Below are 21,532 nucleotides of genomic sequence, written 5' to 3'. Positions count from 1 at the left end.
GGGGGGGGGGGGGCGGCGGACAAAGAGCCTGACCCCTCAAAATTATTTAAACCAAATCTAGCTTAGCGAAACGAAATTTGGGTAGACCCAAATTGATACATGTTGATTTGCATACAGATATTCAAACTTAATATAGGTTTCTCCACGACATATATGCATGCAGGCCTGGATATATAGTTGGCTTATATAGAAACGCTGAAAGCCATTGTCCCATTGAGCGATCGATCTGAGCAGTTAATCAGCTGAATGAGAAACAGCAATGGCTTTAAGAGGGTATTTTCTACGTTTGGTTAAGCCGCAAGATTCAGTCATGTCTAAATCCCTAGGTTTTACTCCATCGGGCAGTGACCAGTCGAACTTGTGCACCAAGTTTGCCAAAGCAATCTCATTAACAGCCATGGCAAAATTGATTCCGGGGCAACCCCTCCTTCCAGCTCCAAATGGGATCAACTGGAAGTCCTTTCCTTTGTAATCTGTATCACTATTAGTGATCAAAAATCTTTCTGGCTCGAACTCTTCTGGATTGTCATACGATTTAGGATCTCTCCCAATTTGCCATGCATTGACTATAACCACTGTATTGGCTTTGATGTCATAACCTTGTACCTTCACATCTTGGGTTGCCTTTCTAGGCATTAGTAATGGAACAGGAGGGTGTAAGCGAAGAGTCTCCTTCATCACTGCCTGCAAGTAATGCATTCCAACCAGATCATCTTCTGTTATCTCTCTTTTGTTTACAACTATTCCCCTCACCTCATTCTGCAATTTTTTCATGACCCTTGGATTCCTTAAAAGTTCGGACATCGCCCAATCTATGATTGTATATGTATCCGTGCCAGCGGTAAACATATCCTGCATTCAAGAACTTAAGTTCTGTGAAGAATTCAAACATATGGAAATGATTTACCCCAGTAACTTAACTTAGGCTTTAAGGTTTAGGATTACCCTAAACCCTAAACATTTTTGAATTGAGAGAGAGAGAGAGAGAGAGAGAGAGAAGAGAGAGAGAGAGAGAGTTACCAAGATGAGAGCCTTTATGCTGACTCTTCCAACAGGAAAACCAGCCATGTTCTCTTTTTGTATCCAAAGCAAAACGTCCACAAAATCTTTATGTTCATCAATATGTTGATCACTTTTTCCATTCTTTGGACTACGATTTATATGCTCTTGAATAATCCCATCCCGAAACTCATCAAACCTTTTAGCGACCTTGTCTAATTTGGCATCTAAACCATTAACACTGCTCAACCAAGCAAAGCCATGGAATATAGTCCCCAATATAAGAACGTCCCAGTAACTCCATAAACTCCCCCAAAATCTCATTAAAAATCTTTCCACCTTCTCCACCACTGTATTTTCTCCCCAGAGCTATCGTACAGATGACATCGTTCGTGAGAGTGATAAACCTATTGGTTAAATTCACAACTCCTGAGGATGACATGGACTCCTCTATCTTCTTCATCATGATTCTTGTTTCCTCTTCTCTAACAGTACGAAAGGAATGCACCCTTTTGTTGCTGAGGAGATGAGAAACGCATATGCCCTTCACCTGCCTCCAGTACTCACCATAAGGTGCGGTTGAGACGTCATTGTAGTTGTACAGAAGCTTCTGGAAGATGGTCGACTTGGGGCGGTCCGAGAATGCTAGGTCTTGGGTTTTCATGATTTCACTGGCAGCCTCAGACGAGGAGACGACGAGGACAGGAACACTCCCAAAACGGAGGAGCATGACATTGCCATGGATTTGAGACAATGCTTGAAGTGAGCGGTGAGGGTGTAACCCTAGTTGGTGAAGGTTTCCGATGATGGGGAGCTTTGGTGGAGAAGGTGATGAGCTTCTTGTGCTACTAGAAGACCATTTGTATAGGAGAATGAGGAAGATGGCTAGAAGCCCTAATGTCAAAGAATTAAAAGATTGCAACAAGTGAAAGGTTTCCTTGAACATTTTCTTCTGCGTTTATGCTAGGAAGAGAAGATGTTTGTGCTTCTCTTAGGGTGGATGTTTACTTATATATATATATATATATACATATCCATGTATGTTAGGTAAAGAAACTACACCAGATATGTGCATCCATCCCTTAAGATATGTTGAAGATAAGGAGGAGATTGATTACAGAATGTCGGATTCTTTTAAACCAATCATGATATGGTTAGGTCATTTCTTAGCACGTGATGAGCGATATGTTTGAAAATTTGGGAAGGATACAGCCACAAGGTTAAGTTTGGTTTATGGAATGCATTTGGAATTAATCATTTCTAAGGACCATGACACACCCCCAACTGGGGAATGAAACTATGAGAGGAGCTGCAACCCACCTGATCAAATAAACACCATAAACGAAGTTAGGCTTACCATATGGCTAGGTCCCATGCCCAGATATTGATATTGGAAAGAATTAATGCAGAGTTGCAGTTGCAGACACATTTTTATCTTTGCATTGGTTTAATTATTGAATGCTTTTGGAAACATGACTATGGACTATGGCACACCACTACTGGGGAATGGGAGGGGTTGCAAGGTGAATCAGGTGATTGTGCTCCAATTACCCTTAAATGTAAATGAAAGGGCGAAAAACAAAACAAATCTACTTAAAATAAATGTATTTAGAAGGGAAAAAAAAAACCTAGGACTTGGGACTGCTAAGATTTTCCACTGCTGTGATAGAGTGTTGTGTTTTGTGGAGAGCATGGGTAACCCTGTAAACCACTAGTGCATTGTGGACTGATAAGCTAGAAGGAGGTATTGGTCAAGCAAAACCCCCTTTGCAAGATGAGATGCATTGAAGGATTTAATTACGTGTTTCGATTATGCAATTGCGAGTGAAATTGTAACTGTAGCACACAGGATAGCTTAGTTATGTTAGGTTCCACACTTCCACGACTTATCTCGTTTTGCTTTTCATGATTGAAGGATCATGAAAGTACAATGAAGTAAAAGTTTCTATGCAGCTGCATTTCTTTACTGAAGTTCTACATTCTATATTCAACTCATTTACAGCATAAATCTGGAACAGGGCTCATCCAGTTTGTAAGCTCCAGCAGAATACACCTGTAGACACCGGGTTCCTTGTAAGAAGACTCCTAGCCTTCTGGGATCACTTCCCATGCACAGCATCAGGTTGCCTTTCCGGTGATGAAGCTTGGAATTCTGGTAAACCCTTGTATGTTTCATTCACCCTACTTAAACTGGGGAATGTGGACTGCAGAAAGCCATTGAATAATTTATTTAGAAAAGCAATTTGTCACTTTCTGCAAGAGCTAATCTATGTCTGTTTTTATGTGCATGCTTAGGCAAAAACAGACATAGGTGATACTTTATGAACTTTAAACTTTGCTTTGTTAACACTTAGTTCTCCAAAATTTACTATTTCAGTTTGACCCTCAAGTTATTTCATAGAATTTATGGAGAATGAAAACCTCTCAATTCTCAAAACAAAACGAAATTGGTGCTCTAAAGTCGAAAAGAAGTTTAACAACCAAGGAAAAGATTATAGAGATGCAAGAGAGTTTACCATGTTTATATTGAACCTTGCTGCAGCTATAGCAATCTGTGGTGCTAAGAACACGTCAGTCTGCAATTTGAAATGCTTAACTGATCAGGTTTGCTTTAAAGGGCTCAAATGGTTCAGAGAAAAAATAAAAAACAACAACAACAACACAATCAAGTCTTGCTTCAGAAACACCAACTTCAAAAGGCTCATTCACATATCCAACTATTACAACTAACTGATGCATGACACAGTTTCTTAGGTTAAAACAAGTTTTGTCTGTTCATATTGGTTTGATCAAAGACATAAGTAAGAGTGAAGCTAATTAAAGGGATGTAAATGAGAGAGAATTCAGGAGAGACCATATACACTTCATTTCCTGTGGCAAATTTGCTAGCAAAATCCTTCAGCAACTTCTCAAGAGCTACAAATAAGAGAAATTTATAAACAAATATGTTACCATTACCGAGCAACAACCTATAATGGTTTACATGATGGAAAGCTAATGTATGTGTACTTGTACGAATAAAAGCGTTAACACAACTGAACAAGAAAAATTACACCACCAGACATATATAATAGCATCTTGGTCTGTTCTCACACAAATACAGTCGCCTAAGCAACTAATAAGTTCACCTCCCTGGATGCACCCTATGAAGCTTGAATGTCATGATAACAATACGTTACACCTTTTCTTTTGATCTCTCTTTAGCCAATAATTTTCAGTTCACACATGAGATTGAAAACATACACTGCTAGAAGCGCTGTCAATCCGCAAGTGGTAATTCATACCAGCTAATATTATACCAGTCCTAAAAATTGCAGAATTTTCGTGATGCATAAGGACACAACTTTGTACAACACTCATTTCCAAGATTGTGCCAACTACTGTTATCAACTCAAATTGATTATAGACTGCTAAAACAAAACTTCTTATCTATCTACCTCTATAAGCTGCATGGTCCGATGTATAAGATGTGCGCTGGTATCTTTGCCAAAACCTTATCATACTCTAACTTCCAGAGAAACATTATCAAGGTAACTATCAATTACAGGTGACTTTACCACAAAGCATGAATGGTATAGAAGAACTGGATTTTCTTTTGTCTCACATTCGTATCGTTTCTTTTATTTATGAAGCATGTGTAAGAGAACATTAGTATATAACATTATATGCCTTCTGATGCAAAGCCAGTAAATAACAACCAGTGAAGAGTATACTACAATAGCATGCTAAGGCATTACAACTACACCCCGCCTGGCTGGTGAAAACTCCTCTATAAGCTTACACTAAAAATGTAATACTATAATGAAAGGAATATTTTCTTAAAGAAAACAACTGAAAGGGAATGACATGCAGAAAATCCACTCCATGGTCATGAATATGCACTAAATTACTCACCAAGGAAACCTTTTCCTATATGCAGTTGAGCCCAAGAAAGACTCTCTTCAGAACCAATCTTTTCCTCCATGTACTTCTACAGAAACAAAGGATAATATCACTTGTACATTTTTATATATGCATCAATACAAAATCATTATAAAATACACAAACAAACAGAAAATACCAGCTTTGATAGCATGTGAAGAGGCTGTATACTAGAGCTGATAATGCTTGCACCCTGTTATAATATTCACCAATTAGCTGTCAAGACTAGCCACAGAAAAATATGTCCATGATGAATATTACTTAAAAGACTTCTTTCATTATGATATAAGAGAAGGAATGTAGTATATCAATCCACAACATGCTTTAATTGAAGAGTGAGCAGCGAGGACAAATGAGCTTTCTACAAGTCATATAGGTTATAATATGATTACCACTAGTGGCATATGATAAGAAATTGACCTGGAGGTTAAGAGCTTTTAGCCGAGGGTCAGCAGGCAATAACGGTCTCTGAGGGTACTTCTCCTCCAGATACTAATAAAGCATCAGAACACACATAGCAGAACAAATGAGAAATTGTACATCGCTGGCCAAATGTGAAGTGAAACCAAAATTAAGGCTTTCATATCCTTGAATCATTGGTTGCATATTCACATAAAAGAAACTATACTAACCAGCAATATTGCAAAGGAGTCCGAAACCACCACATCACCGTCAACCAACACAGGAACACAATGCAGAGGATTCAGACGCTCAAATTCTACAACCCAAGGACAAACCAAGGCTTCACTTGATAAAATCATTAAAACAATAACCAGCATTGTTCAGGGCTTCACCGAATAGTGACATAGCATGTTAAACTATCTGTAAAGAGAGTAAGATAATTGACTTCAGATTTAAAGCACAACACATCCTCAAGTTCACCTGGACTAAACTGCTCCCCTTTCTCAAGGTTCACCGGCTTGTAGTCGTACGAAAGCCCTGACAATTGGAATTGACAAAAAAAAACACAATTAAGATCCAAATCAATGTGATTTGCAGGCTTGCAGTAACATTCACCAATTTATTCACAAATTGCTCCACACACAAAACACTGTTACATCACTGTTCGGTAAAAAATAAAGGGAGAACGCTGAGATCGGTGACATTCATCATAGCTTTCTAGTTTGATCAATGCGCTGGTTCATAAAATTTGAAACTCAGAATCATAAGAAACCAAAGAACTGAAACAAGAGAACAAAAAAAAAACTGAACTCTATGAAGTGGAAATGAAAAGAGAGAACCTTTAAGGTTTAGAGCGAAACGAACTCGCCAAGAGCATGAGCTCTGCCAGTAGGAATAGAGCACCAGCTTTGAAGACGAAGAAGACGAATATGAAGCTTCTGTATTTTCCTACACCAAAATATAATCCAACAACTTCATATTCAAGTGCGTGGAACACAAAACTGATAGTGAATTGAAGGGATTGTTGGTACCTGTAGCTTGCTGGAATCCATGGGTGGGTTTGTGTGTGGAGACTCAAAGTCGACCCGAGTAGTGAAGCACCTGGTGAAGTAGTTGAACTGGGCTTTCTTCTTGGAGGTGTCGATGATGGAGGAGACTAAGGAGTGAAGATGATTGGGGTTGTGGAAGAATTTCATTTTTGTTTCTCGGACAAGGATGTGTAGTTTGTCCGTACTTTGAAACAGGGTTGAATAGTTTCTGAACTGAATGAGAATCTGACAGCGATGCTAGGAAAGTAGGAAGACGACGACATAATTCCAAATTATATTAATGGATAGATTTCATAAATTTATTTTAAAAAAAGATTTAATTGTTTTTTTAAAAAATAACTAATCTCAACCATTAGTTATTATTAGATATAAAAGATGATATTTTTGTTATAATTTTGATTATAATTTTGTATATCACAAATTCGCCCCGTGAAAATATATATCATTGTTATGTTAACCTTTTTATTAGCTTGAAGGTTATGTTATTTGTGCCCCACTTAATAAGTAAATTAGAAATGCAATAGTTGAGAGTAGAAGTTCTTATAAATTAATATGATAATATACCTAAAAAGAAGAAAGAGAAAAATTATCAAAAACAAGATACTTATGTATACCTTATAATTATACCATTTTCAAATATGTAGATAGACATCAAATATGAACATAAGAGTAAAATGTAATTATATCTGTAAAATAAATTAATTTCCCTCATTTCTTGACCCTTCTCCAACCCATTTATTTTCTATATTTATTCTATCGTTCTAAGAGATACATACGAGAAGCGGAATTAGTCTAATAGTTGTAGGATACCCTCTTGGACTTTGATCCAAATACTAACTACTTGAGTGTGTTTTTAATAACATAATTGAGCTGGCTTATTAAGTCGTCTAAATTGACGACAGATCTATCAGGAGTACAAGGTTGACAATGTGGAGGGGTAGCACGAGGCTGGTGGTGGTTCAAAGCTGGTGAGACTGTAGCTGTGAGTGTTGACAAATTTGGCTTGTGCCAAGTAAGTTTGCTTTTTCCCTTTTTACGTTATGTGTGAAAAATATGCTGCCTCCACATGGAGGAGCATGGAGGATGGCAGGCTGCCAACGGTGATACGACAAACGTTGTAGTTAGAGCTGTAATTCTTCAGTTGGTGTAGGCTGAACATGTTTTGGGCTGACCTTTTTTCTATGGCTTTTGGTTTTCTCCGGGTCTACTAATTGGGCTTGGGCCCTATTGGAAGACATTGTTTGGGTTCGTTTTCCTTTTTTATTTTTAGTTTTTACTTGTTATGTTGTTTGGGCTTTAGGTATTTGTTAGGTTTGATCAGTCCCTCCTCCTTTACGAGAGGATTTAGATGTTTTGGTCAGATTGGTGTGTCACAACTGTAGCGTTATTTATGTTGATCATGAGTTTTAAACTCGGTGCTTTTTGATTGTCAACAATAAAATGGATCGCTTACCTTTGCACGTGATTTGATGGTATTTAGATACGGTGTTGGATGAGGTGGATTCACTCATTTCTAGGGAATTTTGAATTTCAGTTTTTTTCCAAATATATCGATACATTTCATAAGAAAAATAAAGAAAATATCAATTGACACGCGAGTATGTCAAGAGTCTAGTAAAATATAATATGAATTTGGCCATTAATTTGAGGCTAAACTAAGGAAAAAAGTTAAACCTCTCCCGCGCTGGGCTCTGTTATCATCACCGGGCCGTCACTCAAATTTCCTCTCAGGGTCCGCCACGTCACCACTAGCCTCGCCCTTTCTTCTCGATTTAAGACAAATCCTAAATATTTCTAGGGCTTTACAGAGGTTTCTCCCTCCCACCTCTCCGCAGGCTTTGAATTCCAAAATACACAGGGTTTAAACCCTATACCCCAAGTCCCTAATCGGTCTCTCTCTCTCTCTTTGTTTTCACAACCCACTTCTGATCGAGCTCAAACCCTTTTCTTTACCGAACAAAAATGGCTTTCTGGGGTGAGTTAATTTACCTTTAAAATGTAAAATTGATTGGAGAAAAGTAGAAAAGGATGAAAGTTATGAACTGGGTTGAAGTGATTGGAGCTAATTAGCTTCTCAGGTTTCAAAAGATTGGATTTTTTTCTCTCCCATATTTGAACTGTTTTGTCTTTGGTAGTCTCTATCTGGTCTTTTTCTCAGCCTATAATTTTCATCAATATGGTGTTTGTTTTGATGGGTTTTTAATCTTTATTTATGGGTTTTGATTGTTTCAGGGATTGAAGTCAAACCCGGAAAGCCTTTCACTCATAAACCTGGTGACTCCAATGGACGGCTTCACATTTCGATGGTAATGAGTTCTATTTGTTCATTACTTCCTGTGCTTTGTTTATATGAGTTTGAAGTTTTTATTGATCCGTAGATTGGTTTTCGGCTATTTATATAGCTCTAAGAGAAATCTGTATAGGAATGGGAACAGTGTGATTTGGGGTTTTAGTTAACTGCATGTTTAGGATTTACTCGTACCAGTTGTGTGTCTGCTTTTGATATTTGAATTGAGTTTGTGGTGTGGTGAGTCTGGTTTTCATTGTATGGATCAATAATGTGCATAGTGGTATATACAGGCAACATTGGGGTTGGGGGCCGCAACCAAAAGAAGCATACTCCAGTGTAATGTTGGAAACAAGAGTCCGGTTTATCTATGCTGTTTAAATCCTGAGAAGAATGAGTGTTTGCAACTACATTTGGAATTTGATGAGGCTGATGAAGTCATGTTCTCAGTTCTTGGTCCTCGGAGTGTTCACCTGGCTGGTTACTATCTAGGTGGTCATCGACCTTACAATCCAGATGAGTCGTATCCTTTTGTTAAATGGTGTTGTTTTTTATGGCTTGAATTGCATTTCATTTCTCTCTACTTAGTGTTTTGGTCTTAGTTTCTGTTTCACAATGAATTAGTTGCTCAGTAAAGAAAAAAAAATGGTATGGGATTTGTTGGTTGTATACATTTCAACAGATGGGGATCCAAGAGGCTAATAGTCTTCTATTGTCTGGATAATGTCAAGATTTATTTCTCTCAGAGATCATTGCTACAGAACAATTTCACCTCCCATCCTCAGTTTTCCTACAGTCACATAGGTGGTTTGAGTTTTGAACACTTCCATCATCATGAATGAGGCTCTTTATTTTTCCTTTACAACAATGTCTAGAGAATCCTTTGGAGAAGATATTGCTGACTCAGAAACACAGAGATCTGTTAACAGTGAAGACGAAGAGTATGATGACAGTTTCATTGATGATGGTGATCCTGAAGTCTTCCCCTCTACTCCTTTATCTGATGCTACAGGTAGGAATACAAAAAATATGTGCTTTACTGAATCATACACAAATTGGAGTGTACATGATTTCAAATTAAAGTCGATGACAGCAGCTCTACATCACTCTATTTATCTGTATTGTAGAGTATATGTTATTGTTCAAATAACTTGGGATAAGTGGTGCATATAACCAGTGTGGCCTTCTGCGATCTCTTCATCGCTTTTTCTTGAAGTTACTGGCTTCCATATTTGTTTTTGTTGAGTCAACTTGTGCCTGAGGTTACCTCATTGGTGAAACTTTGCAACATTGTTTTAAGCTGTTTACTTTTTTGTATCTGCAGATTCTGATTCTGGATCTGAAGAGGAGTTTTTGGCTAAGAAGAAACCTCAGAAGGGAAAGGCGCGTCACAGACGACTTAGAAAGACTTACCTAATAAGTGATTCAGACAGGGAATGTGAAAACGAGAATGATGACAATCGCCCAAGTTCCTCTTTGTTCAAGACAAAATTATCCACCAATGAGAATGCAACACAGGAAAGGGAAGAAAAAATTGACAAAGGAACTGTTGATACCAGCAACGAGAAGGCAGTGGATGATTTTGCTACTGAATCAATTAGACATGCTGATGATGTACTTGTAGATGGTCAGATGAAAAGGTATTTCTCCCGCTTAACTGATAGACAAGGGAATGTTACTCAAGGGAACTGTTTCTCAAATTTTCCCTCAAGAAATGCTGATAGGTTTGTTATTGGCCTGCTTTAAGATGTCAATACATATCACCACTAGGGGAGTTTCTTTTTATAAAATTCAATTGATCTGTTGAATTATTGATCAATGTTTCAGTGGCTTTAACTGCAGGCAATTGGACGTGCCAGTTGATCCGTCTTCCAAAGTAGACCTTGAAAATGGGGGAAAGCCAAAAAGGAAAAGAAAAGAACCGTTGCAGGAGGAGAAAAAACTTGAAGCTGATGTCCTTAAAAAAGAGGATGGACCCCAGAAAATTGAGGAAAAAGCTGAAAATAGGAGTCACAATGGACAACTGACTGCGGTAAACCATAGGTGAGTCTTTTTTCTTCCTTTGCCTTATATTTGGTATATTCTAACTCATGATACTGTATGGCTCAAGAATTTAGTGAAGATGATGTTTTTTGGTCTTGATTGATTTTCATTATATGTGCTTGAGCAGCAGAGCTGAAATGCCAGATAACTTATCATTGCCTTCCACGGAGGTTGGCCCTGGAAACAGTGATAAACCGAAGAAGAAAAGGAAGAAGCGGGTGGAGGAGAAAACAGCTGAGGTTATCTGTACTAACCCTGGTAATGATGTACAAGAGAATGAGGCAAAGGGAAACCTCTGCTTGGATCCACCAGTCAAAAGTGAACAAAATCAGAAGTCAGCCAAGGATGAGTGAGTATTGTTGTGTTCTTTTGAAACTCTTTTTTTATATAAATAAAGAACATAATCTCTTACTTCAGGTTTGTCTCAATGTCACAAGATATATTAGTCTGGTCCCAGCATGGTCTGGGAAATAGCATGAAAAGAGTTGTAATATGCACATCCATTAAGCCCCTTTGCATATGCATAGATGCACTGAGCCACTGAGGGCATTCTTTGACACTCCCTTGTAAACACGTGCACGCACAAATTTTTCATCTTCCCAAAATGATGCAATCACTACCTAGGTCACGATTGTCATTTATTTTTTGTTCATATCGTCTTTTACATGGGTAATAGGCAGTTGAGAATCTCCCTCAGCAAACAATTGCAAGATCTCTGCTAGAAGTATAGATTGTATAAGTATATGTGCTTGCTTGCCCGTGTGAGATTTTGTAACAATTTTGTTATCTGATTAAGTACAAAATTTCCACCTTCATTTTTTTCAGGATTTTTGGCCATGACTCCCATAAATTTGTTGATGAACCTGATGAAAACATAGTCAAAAAGAAGAAGAAGAAGAAGAAAAGCAAGACCCATTCACATGGAGAAACTGTGAACACAGATATAGCTCTCTTGTCAGTAGAAGAGAAAATCACATCTTCCGTGAAGAATGAGGCCAATAATGTCAATGCTAAATCATCTGAAGTTAGAACCTTCCCCAGTGGATTACACATCGAGGAGTTAGAAGCAGGAGAACCGGATGGCAAAGTTGCGACCTCTGGGAAAAAGGCATGTGCTCTGTATTTGTTCTAATCGACATTAATTTTAATGTTGTTTGTGTGGCTGGAGCATATGAATGGATGATTGTAGTCGACCTTGGACATTTCTGCTACAGAAAAGATTAAGAAGTAGTCTGTTTGATTTCAGATCACTGTTCATTATGTTGGCAAGTTGAAAGAGAATGGAGGAGTAGTTGAGTTGCGGGATGGCAGTGCTCCTTCAAAGTTCCGCTTAGGTAACCATATGGAGATACAGCACTCTTACTAAGTTTTTGTCGCTACTTTATTTATACATATATACTGCTTCTTGCAGGTCGGGGAAGAGTTATAGAGGGTTTGGATGCTGGTATCGATGGTAATGACTACAGAACTTGCTTCTAAGTTTGTAATTGGATATCTGTTCTTACATTCATGCTTTTGTTTATATTCTATCTTTGTTATTTGTGAATGATACACATGAATGATTCTCAGGCATGCGAGTCGGTGGCAAACGAAGACTTGTTATCCCACCTTCAATGACGTATGTTATTGGAAACTTTGTCTGAATGTTCTTTTTGCATTTCTTTCTTTCTAATCTCACTTCTTTGTCTAAAATATTTTGCAGTTATGGGAGTAAAGGAGATGGTAAAAATATACCACCAAACTCATGGTTGGTATATGATGTCGAGTTGTTGAAAGTTCACTGATTGATTAATCCCACCGTTGTTGGCTACTCTAGAGAAAATGACAGCAAAGTCGGGAGTTTTGAAATGTGAGTTTGTAGCCACAGCCTCAACACTATGTAATAGATATGGGATCCTACAGAGCAGAGCTTTTTGGCCTTCTGTTTATTCATTGAACCGCATAACATATTGGTGTTTGGATGCTAGTCTGCTCAACTTGTTTAGAGGCAACAAAGTTAGGATAGCGTCTAGTACATCCGCAAGACCGCACGAAGACTGCTAATAGCTCCTATCTCTTTCCTTGATCAAATCTTATCGAAATAGAGTTTCGAGATACTTCTCGATGATTTCATTTGATTCCTCTGAGGAGGTATTTATATTGACAGATGATGAACAAAAGGATAAGCAACTTTACATGCTAGTAAAGAAATCCTACACCTAGATTACACTCCGAATCCAAATAATGAACTGCTGATGCCGCCAACCCCAATACAATACCAGCAGATTTGCCATACCTTTTCATCTTCCCTACAAGCATTCCAAGTTAATACCTCATTTATCACTTAAGAATCATTTATCATTTTCCCTATTTTGCATTACCAAACATGAATAAGGTAATACTAAACATGAATAAGGTAATACTTGCATGTCAAATCCGTGAACAAACGAGAAATTAGAGTTAATGGTCCGAAGATAATATACGATTTGAAAAAATGAGTTGGCCCTTCAATAAGAATCTGATCGATACTGAAAACTAATCTGCATTGGCAACAGTGGGTACTGGAGATAAAGGAATTGCTTAGGTATGACCAAAAACAATCGCAAAGCAACTGATTCATCTCATTTAAATCTATGAGTGATTGAGCAAATTTTATTTGGTCAGTTAGTGACGGTGTGGACTACTGTTCTTCTTTTTCTTTTTCTTTTTCAATTGAAAGATAAAAATTGTTAATTTCAATGTAGTCGCCAAAATACTAGAGGTTTTTGGCTAAAATACAGTAGAGTTGGAAAGTAACTTTTATGATTACCGTCACAAAACAAAGAACTGGTGACAAGCCTGAGGGCAATGGGAGGGGTTGGTGTATGTGTATCCACAATGCGTGGTTTAGATTCTTATGTACTGATGCCTTGTTAAGGTCTAGCAAGTAATAAGATCAAAACACACTCCAGTTCATTTTGGGCAACCCAGTTCCTAGACCCCAGTAACAGCAAGTAGAACCTTATATCTCCCAGGACTAGGTATGACATCATTGACATGTCATTCTTGAAGAATAATATTAATCTTCAGACACTAATTGAAATCAACAGAAGTAATATCACTGCGATTTTGTGAAAGCCATGACTAAAAAACCTGCTAATGACAGAGAAGTGTAGGGGCTTCTGATTAGAAAAGCAATAGAGTAGCAAGATACAAGTACATATCATGTTTCCGCATTTCTATACATACTTCCAAAATATTCACAGATGAAGCCACATATAACAAAATTTGACATCAATATTCCAGTAGATCTATACCATTTTCAGCACTGCAACATTCATTCTAACTTTGGCTCTGATTTGACCAGAAAGCTTCTAGCTTCAGCATCTGTAACTTCACTGCTTAAGGTAACATAAAGAAACCAAAATTCCAGTTAGTGGTCAATGAAGGAAATGAGAGATACAAGATTAATCTATGACTTATGACTTGAAACTGAGCACTTTCTGGGCAGGGAAGAGCATAGAATGTGTAACCTGTCTATAGCTTCTGTCTTGGGAATCAGGGTGAGTTCTTTGGTTGCAAGAAATTCACAGAAACTGCTTAGGTATTTATCCTGGCAGAATTTGCATAGAGACCGCAGAAAATCATTGAACTTGTTTGGTTCCTGCGAAGGAGAATCTTAACGTTTAACTCAGAATGTCGAAATAATAATAATAATAATAATAATAATAATAATAATAATAATAATAATAATATGAAACTGAACAAAAAGTGTAAACTATTCTCATAAAACAGAAATGTGGTTGATACAGGCCATATATAGCCTAATATTTAGAGATCATTATTTTAGCTGATTACTTGTTACACCGCTTTTAGTTGATGATCATCTACTTCAATGATTTCTAGGGAAATTTTTATCAATTTTTCTAATGTATGGAGGCAATATAAAGGCTATGAATTTTACTCATTATACTGAGATGATATTATAAAAGCAAAAGAAATTGATATATATCACTTTCTGGTACTTAAGTCTGCCTCTATGTTTTACTTCTAGAATTCAGATGACAAGCAGAGAAAGAGACAGAAACACATACTTGCTCTAGAATACAACCCTTCCGGAGCGCTATTAAACATTCAAGTGCTTTAGGATAGTTATCCCCTTCGTGAGAGTCCTCTACTAAGTCGTGTATTTTGTTTTTCATATCCTTGATGGCTTTACCAACCCATTCTGGGCTATCTCTACGGGACATCATAGCCTCAAAATCCTGGACAGGAGCAGAATCCCCGATTGTTGTAACCTTAATTCCAGATGTATGTTCGTTGGAGTTGGGTTGATCAGAAATGTCCATATGATCCTCTCTTTCATCGGACGCAGATGGTTTTTCTTTCAATAGTCGCCTACTTGATTTCTTCAGCTGCAAACCAGTTACATTTAAAACTTGAGTTCCGATTGAAAGAATGTAAAAAGAATAACATAACTCATTTATTTATTTCAAATAGAAACAACCTTTTACGAAGAATAAAACAGTAAAAAAAAAAGGAAACGAAAGCGGTGGACAAGAGGTTCACACTAGCTAAAGGAGGCGAGACATAACCTCAGAAGACCATAACAGGACTAACCTAAGAAAGAGATAACCCTAGGCCAAGACACAAAAAATGCAAAAACTCAAACAACCGCAGCCTTCCGACTAGAAAAATGGAGGAGAAAGTATAATAAGAACATAAATTGCTTTCAGAGGTACAGCATAATGATTGATGACCTTTGGGTTTTCTTTGACTTCAAAACGACTACGAAATGCATCAATAACAGACTTGTTTGCAGCAATCAGTTCCTTATCTGGTTCACTAATCTTCCTGAGAGTTTCATCAATTGGAGGTACAGCTGTGTCTGGGTCCCTTGACTTTAACTCGAGATGACGGAAAAACCGCTAGAAACAAGAAGTTATTAGTCAGCTATGAATTCAACTTAAGGACCATTGAGGGCAAAAAGAACATGAAGATTATCATATACATGTGAGCTTTGCACATCTGCCTTTCAGACAGTTGTAAAAACATCCTACTTCATGGCCTTTAGAGTCTAACATTTTCGTAAAAAAAAAAAATGACACCTGAAGATGGGCAAAATTGCATGATTGAATACCTCAAGAACAGGATTCGGTGTTAAGTCAGGAGGCAGAATCTCCTGTTTCCCAGGTGGTGCAAGATCAAACATCCTCACGAAGTCATCAGCAGCCTCTTGCTGCTGTTCATTTGGTTGCCATGCTGCTGGGAAATTATTGAAAGACGGGAACTGAAATTCTCGAATGTCCTCAGTAAAAGGGAGTACGTTGAAGTAAAAAGAATCAGGCTGCCCACCAATAACAAAAAAGCATGCGACATTAATATCGAAACCATGAAATAAGAGATGCTTCAAGAAAGCATGCTGTGAAACTTCATGTTTAACACTCACAATATTATCGTTGTCAGATACATTGGGTATCAAGGCCCCCACAACAACACTTGCTTGTCCTTGTCTCCAAACACAACGCACGATTGCCACCTTATTCATGTCTTTCATTGCTCGTGCCAAGGCAGAAACAGCAATAATGGCCTTTGTATTACCCGGTTCAGGAATGAAAATGTTGACATCTTTCATGTAATAGTGTCTTTGATGTACGTGTATGAACAGGGAAGAAACCCCAAAAAGAAAAGGAAGCACATTATTATAACTTCAACTGATATGTGAAACCTAGCTATATGTATACGAATTGAATGGACACAACTTTACCGCAGTATGTTTTGAGCATCAGAAAATCCCAGAAGTTTCACACTTTTTTCTGGTTTGAACTTGACGGCATCCCATTCAGCAGATGATATGGGAATTACTTGAGGTCCATAACGATAACCTTTAATTCTCTGTTCTGGAGGTACGACTTTACTCAGGTCTTCAGCACTCTTATACTCAAATTCCACCTTAACTTCGTGTGTTGCATATTTATCCGTTGGTGCGGCTCTATCAGAATATTTCTTCAGAGTGGGAAACTTGTCTTCCGATGTTTTCTTGTAAACCCATACCTAATAACATTAGAGGTGTACAGAAGATGCATTAAAAGAAACTTTTATGCCATAATACTTTTGGTTTATTCAGAAAACCAGCACAAAAGTAATATAAAAGGGACTACTTAATACATTCAAGAATCAACATCAAGTGATGAGACAAGGACACCAATAATAAAAGACGCTATTGATTCAAGACTGACATCAAGAACATTAATAGTAGCAACGAACAATGTTATGCAAAAAAAAAAAATGATGATTGAGAAACTTGGAAATAACTCAAAAGAATCTCACCTTAATCTTCATTTTGGGGGTCAGCTCAAGATCTCCCCTGAATATTGTAACAGGAGAAACTTTTCGAGTTCTAAGAGCACCTAGCAATGAGGTTGGAGTCTCGACATGTACTAACTTCGCACATGTTCTCTTTGAGAATATATCCAATAGATGATCATTCTCATCCATTATACTTTTCTTTGCTTCCCCAGTAAGCCCTCCTCTTATGACTATACTTTCCAATCTCATGCCTTGTGTATTCATGTGTCCGGCAATGGCGATAACTTGATCTTCTTTACTTCCTTCTAGTGGAGCTTTAGTAGGGTAGTGTGCATTCGTAAATAGACAAAGACGTTTCTTTCCTTTGTTTGTTTCTCCATATTTCTTTATCAGCATATCCATCCCAACAATTACAGCATCAAGAACTACCAAACAGTCAAGGGTGCCAAGGACATTTAAATAAGAACATAATCTATCACTTGTAAGTTTATCTGTCTACTTACAGGATGCTTCCCTGCCTAAAACAATTTCTCATCTTGTCTTGCCAAAGTGCATCTCAAGAAACAATCTCGTGCACATAACCTTTAGTAATTATGCATCCAAAATGTAATTTTTGAATCTCAAGAGGTGTAACACTGGAAAAGTCTAGTGTAGAAGATGCAGGACAAGAAAAGAATCGCCAATATTAGTTTTGAACACTAGACTAATCACAGATGTAGAACCACGGAAAACACTAGAGAAGAAAAGGATACAATCACCATTATGAGTTCCTCGTGGGAGTTGCTCTACAGCCTGAATAAGGTCTTCATCAACAACCTTGATATCTTGTAAGACCGTTATATGATCATATCCACCCACTTCCCTTGTTAGAACATTTTCAGTGCCTGAAACCAAATTGAACCATCATACTAACCCTACCCAAAATAGTTACACCAGAGTGTCTTTCAGCCAGCAACTAAGGAGTGAATTTAGTATATACATATAGCATTACTGAAACACAAATAGCAACAACATATAAGTACAATGATTTAATTGCTCTAAGAAAACAGCAATGGTACCTTCTGTTCCGAACAAAACAACTCCCACTTCATCACTTTTGCTGTAAATGAGCTGCAATATACAAAGAAACAAGCAACTTAGGCAACATTGTCAAAACTAGCATTGCTCTGAACCACCAACCATTGACTACAAAGTAGCCTCACCTTCTTCTCCACTAGCATGGAGCAAAGCCTCTCTATCTCCGGAAGAGCTTTATGCATCGACGGGCCAACATCAATAACCAAAACCGTACCATCCTAATCCCAAAATAAACAACAAACAAAAAACAAGAATCAACTTCAATTAAAAACCCGAAAAGTGAGCCAATTACCGAATTTTCACCACACATCAGACAGAAGCCCAGATTCTACTGTCACCAAAGCAATCACATTTCACTTAGAGGAAACTTATCCAATTCATTCAAACAAAGGGTTGTCTAAACTTTTCATGAAACAGATCAAGTCAATAGTATAGCCTAAACCCCTAAACCCTACTCACAGACGAGAAACTGATAGTACTAAATTAGATTGACATACTTTAGTTGAGGGTTTTTGCCCTCTTTTTTTTAAGGCAATGAAGCACCCAAAGAACTCCAACTTCAGACTAAAACCCGAAAACCAAGTCAAGTTCCCAATTTCCAGAAAACCCAGATATTTCCTTTACCAAAGCAATCACAATGCATGGAAAACTAAGTCAAATTCAATCAAACAAAGGTTATTTTTATTATTTTTGTCAACTCTTCATAGAAACTGATCAAGTCAATCATATCAGCTCAAAACCCTAAACCCTTGAGACTAGACACTAATGGTACCACATAAGAGATAAGATTGACAGATTCTAGTTGAAGGGTATTTGCTGTTTGAGGCATTGAAGGAACCCAAACGGCTCAAACCGAATTGTAGCAATAGAATTATAACAAACAAAAACAATATGGAATGAGTAGAAAGGAGAAGTAATGGAATTTAGTGGTGGGTTGAAGAGAAGAAGCATAGTTGAGAAGTTGGGTTACCTTGCCTCGAGACATTGGAATAAAGCTTGCTGGAGAAGTTGGGTCTTTTCTCTTCTTGTTGGTGTGTGTCAGCTCTGCTCTCTTCTTATGTTCTTCCCGCTTTGGGCTCTGCGAAATCGGCAATTTCTGTAATATGCCCCGCCAGATTTATTGTATTGCTTATACCTCCCATAATAATATTGTATTCTTATTTCTTCCTATGTACTATTTGGAAAATGGTAGTTCTAGTTGGACCTTGGACCTTTAAATTTGCTATTTTTTAGACATCTGCTACTTAATACAATTCTAATTTACTTTTTAAAATACTTGAAATGCTAAGTAGACATCCTTATTATTCTTCTTTTTATCTCTATTTTCAACCTAGAGAGGAAGGATGAATCAAAATCACATGATATTGCTCCATTATCTCTTAGTTTTGAACTTTGAATTGAAACTTGGCCAACTTTTAAATAAATTTTAATTCTTTTGGATACGTAAACTTTATCATGCCCTAAACAAAGATTACATTATTTTTCTCCATATATCTCTAGTACTTGGCCATACTTGTAACAGTGTAGAAGGATCCATCTCTTTGTTCATTGCCCACTCTTAAAACAAGCCTAAAACCTTTTTTTATCTTCCATTACTCCCTTTATACCCTAACTCTTCATTTATTCTTCACTTAGCTCTATTCGTTTATCCCAACATTCTTATTTAGAATATCAACCTCTCTCATAGTATGTGGAAGTCTCGGAATGCTGTTATCTTCCACAACTTCACTTTCATCTTAGGCCTCATTTGGTTCACGGATTGGAAATGTTAAGAAGGGAAAGTTGTTCATTTCCTTTGTTTGGCATACCTAAGAAAATAAAAAACTTTACTGCAATATGAGAAAATATATGGGAAATTGGATCCTCCCACATATCATGAGATTCAATCTCCCTCATACTTTCCCAACATTAATTACATCTTTCAAATATTATTTTGATAAATGTTATTACCAAATTATCCACAAAATATTTGAATCTTGAATATTTTATATTTTAATATTAAGGATATAATTGGTAAATTAATGTTACTTGTTTTCCTATCCATGCATAAACCAAACATTGAAAAAAAAAAAAATACATTTCGTAGTTACTTTCCTGACGTTCCCAAACATCTGATATGGAAACTAGTAGGAAATTTACTTTCCTATGTATATAGGAAAGACCAAGAAAACAATTTCATTTCCATCAACCAAACGAGGCCTTATATTAGCAATGTCTATCTACCCCTCCACGGCTCCACCAAAGCAGCTAGACCTTTCTATCATCCTCAAATGTTGTTGAACTTACTTTTGATGGTTTTGTCCATTCTTCTCACAAAGCGACGGCTGGTTTCGTAGTTCATAACCATTTGAGTCACCCACTCATTGTAGTCTCCAAAAACTTTGGGTTCTTTAATGTGCTTTCTTCGGAAGCTAAAGCCCTTTGACAAGGCTTAATTCATTTGTCAATCATTATCTAACAACTTCTTCATTGAATGTAACTCTAAAGTTTATTTTTGATGTTCTACTTAGCAAGTCATTGTCCTTGCATATAAAACCCTTAGTTGTGGATATCCTTCATCTCTCCAAAAACTTTGACTCTGTATCCTTCAAGCATGTTTGGCAAGAATAGAATTTCGTGGCAGACTCATGAGCTGTTTTAGGGCATAATATTCATGATATAATGCCGTGGTGGTTGTAGTGGAGACTAATCTTTGTAATCTTCTTTTATTTCCTAATCGACAAAAAAAAAAAAAAAATACTTCATAACCAAACACTACTAATTAAACCCAACAACCCTGTGTGTACAAAACCAAGTGGTTTTCAGCCTTTATCTTATGCTAAACTTTTACATATCCATATTGACATATTGTCAAAAATCAAGGAGACCGTTCTGAGATTGGGATTATATTATTTGTGGTGTGAAGTGGGAAAGAAGAGGTAAAATTGAAAATTGAAAATTGAAAATGCAAGAATGTAGAAGGACGTCTACAGATAAAATAGGGAGGTCCGACCGTCTTTTTTGTTTTTAGATAAAAAGAATGATTTACACAGGGCAAAGCCCAAAACCATTAAGTTGTTAGTGACAAAGAATAATGCATACCGTCATTTTTGACCATATTTAAGAAACATAGCGGTGACTGGTTGACCCATCGATTAAAACCTAATTTCATTATTCAAGCTTCAAGCAAAGCTGCACCATTTGTAACTTGAAGACTTTATTTTGTGTTATTAACACATCTCATCTATTTTTGTATCCACACATTTTAATTTTATTTACACTACTTGAATTTGTTTCATGATTGATTCTCACTATAGATGAGATGTGTTAATAATATTAGTCAAAAAAAATATTGTAAGTCAATTCATTTGAAGAAAAAAGAGGTCAAAAGTCAGCTCCACTCTTAAGAATGAAAGAAAATAAACTCAAAAATTGTGATAAATAGGCATAAACAGACGTTCCAGACAAAAGAAGCAAGAGCAAGTTTCCAAAGCTCTCTCTCTCTCTC

At 37.1% G+C, this 21,532-nt stretch overlaps 3 protein-coding genes and 1 pseudogene across 4 annotated transcripts; 1 reads left to right on the top strand and 3 right to left on the bottom strand.

Moving 5' to 3' along the window:
- Positions 1-62: 62 nt before the first annotated feature.
- Positions 63-1,997, bottom strand: LOC101294299 (annotated as a pseudogene). Its single transcript, XR_185192.1, has 2 exons — positions 1,021-1,997; positions 63-852 (listed from the first exon to the last, which is right to left on the bottom strand). The product of XR_185192.1 is annotated as a cytochrome P450 71A4-like (transcript).
- Positions 1,998-2,783: 786 nt separating this feature from the next.
- On the bottom strand, positions 2,784-6,580 carry LOC101294010 (glutathione S-transferase zeta class-like). Its single transcript, XM_004306872.1, has 10 exons — positions 6,354-6,580; positions 6,162-6,270; positions 5,803-5,859; positions 5,553-5,638; positions 5,341-5,412; positions 5,060-5,113; positions 4,894-4,969; positions 3,854-3,915; positions 3,516-3,575; positions 2,784-3,203 (listed from the first exon to the last, which is right to left on the bottom strand). The coding sequence occupies exons 1-10, from the start codon at positions 6,516-6,518 to the stop codon at positions 3,099-3,101; spliced, it is 846 nt and encodes a 281-aa protein (XP_004306920.1). The 5' UTR covers positions 6,519-6,580; the 3' UTR covers positions 2,784-3,098.
- Positions 6,581-8,262: 1,682 nt separating this feature from the next.
- LOC101293718 (peptidyl-prolyl cis-trans isomerase FKBP43-like) lies at positions 8,263-12,776 on the top strand. The gene is made up of 12 exons (XM_004306871.1): positions 8,263-8,346; positions 8,604-8,677; positions 8,952-9,181; positions 9,534-9,670; positions 9,983-10,298; positions 10,501-10,701; positions 10,829-11,050; positions 11,527-11,809; positions 11,948-12,035; positions 12,113-12,154; positions 12,271-12,319; positions 12,404-12,776. The coding sequence occupies exons 1-12, from the start codon at positions 8,334-8,336 to the stop codon at positions 12,483-12,485; spliced, it is 1,737 nt and encodes a 578-aa protein (XP_004306919.1). The 5' UTR covers positions 8,263-8,333; the 3' UTR covers positions 12,486-12,776.
- Positions 12,777-13,592: 816 nt separating this feature from the next.
- LOC101293430 (ATP-dependent DNA helicase 2 subunit KU80-like) lies at positions 13,593-19,102 on the bottom strand. Its single transcript, XM_004306870.1, has 12 exons — positions 19,016-19,102; positions 18,171-18,263; positions 18,027-18,078; positions 17,721-17,852; positions 16,990-17,393; positions 16,427-16,713; positions 16,109-16,304; positions 15,800-16,006; positions 15,420-15,587; positions 14,754-15,074; positions 14,193-14,323; positions 13,593-14,057 (listed from the first exon to the last, which is right to left on the bottom strand). The coding sequence occupies exons 1-12, from the start codon at positions 19,028-19,030 to the stop codon at positions 13,997-13,999; spliced, it is 2,067 nt and encodes a 688-aa protein (XP_004306918.1). The 5' UTR covers positions 19,031-19,102; the 3' UTR covers positions 13,593-13,996.
- Positions 19,103-21,532: the final 2,430 nt, after the last annotated feature.

This window comes from Fragaria vesca, linkage group LG7 (genome assembly GCF_000184155.1).
Source record: "Fragaria vesca subsp. vesca linkage group LG7, FraVesHawaii_1.0, whole genome shotgun sequence".
NCBI lineage: Eukaryota > Viridiplantae > Streptophyta > Magnoliopsida > Rosales > Rosaceae > Fragaria > Fragaria vesca.
The sequence above is the reverse complement of the archived record's forward strand: the minus strand, read 5'-3'. Positions and strand labels throughout refer to the sequence as shown.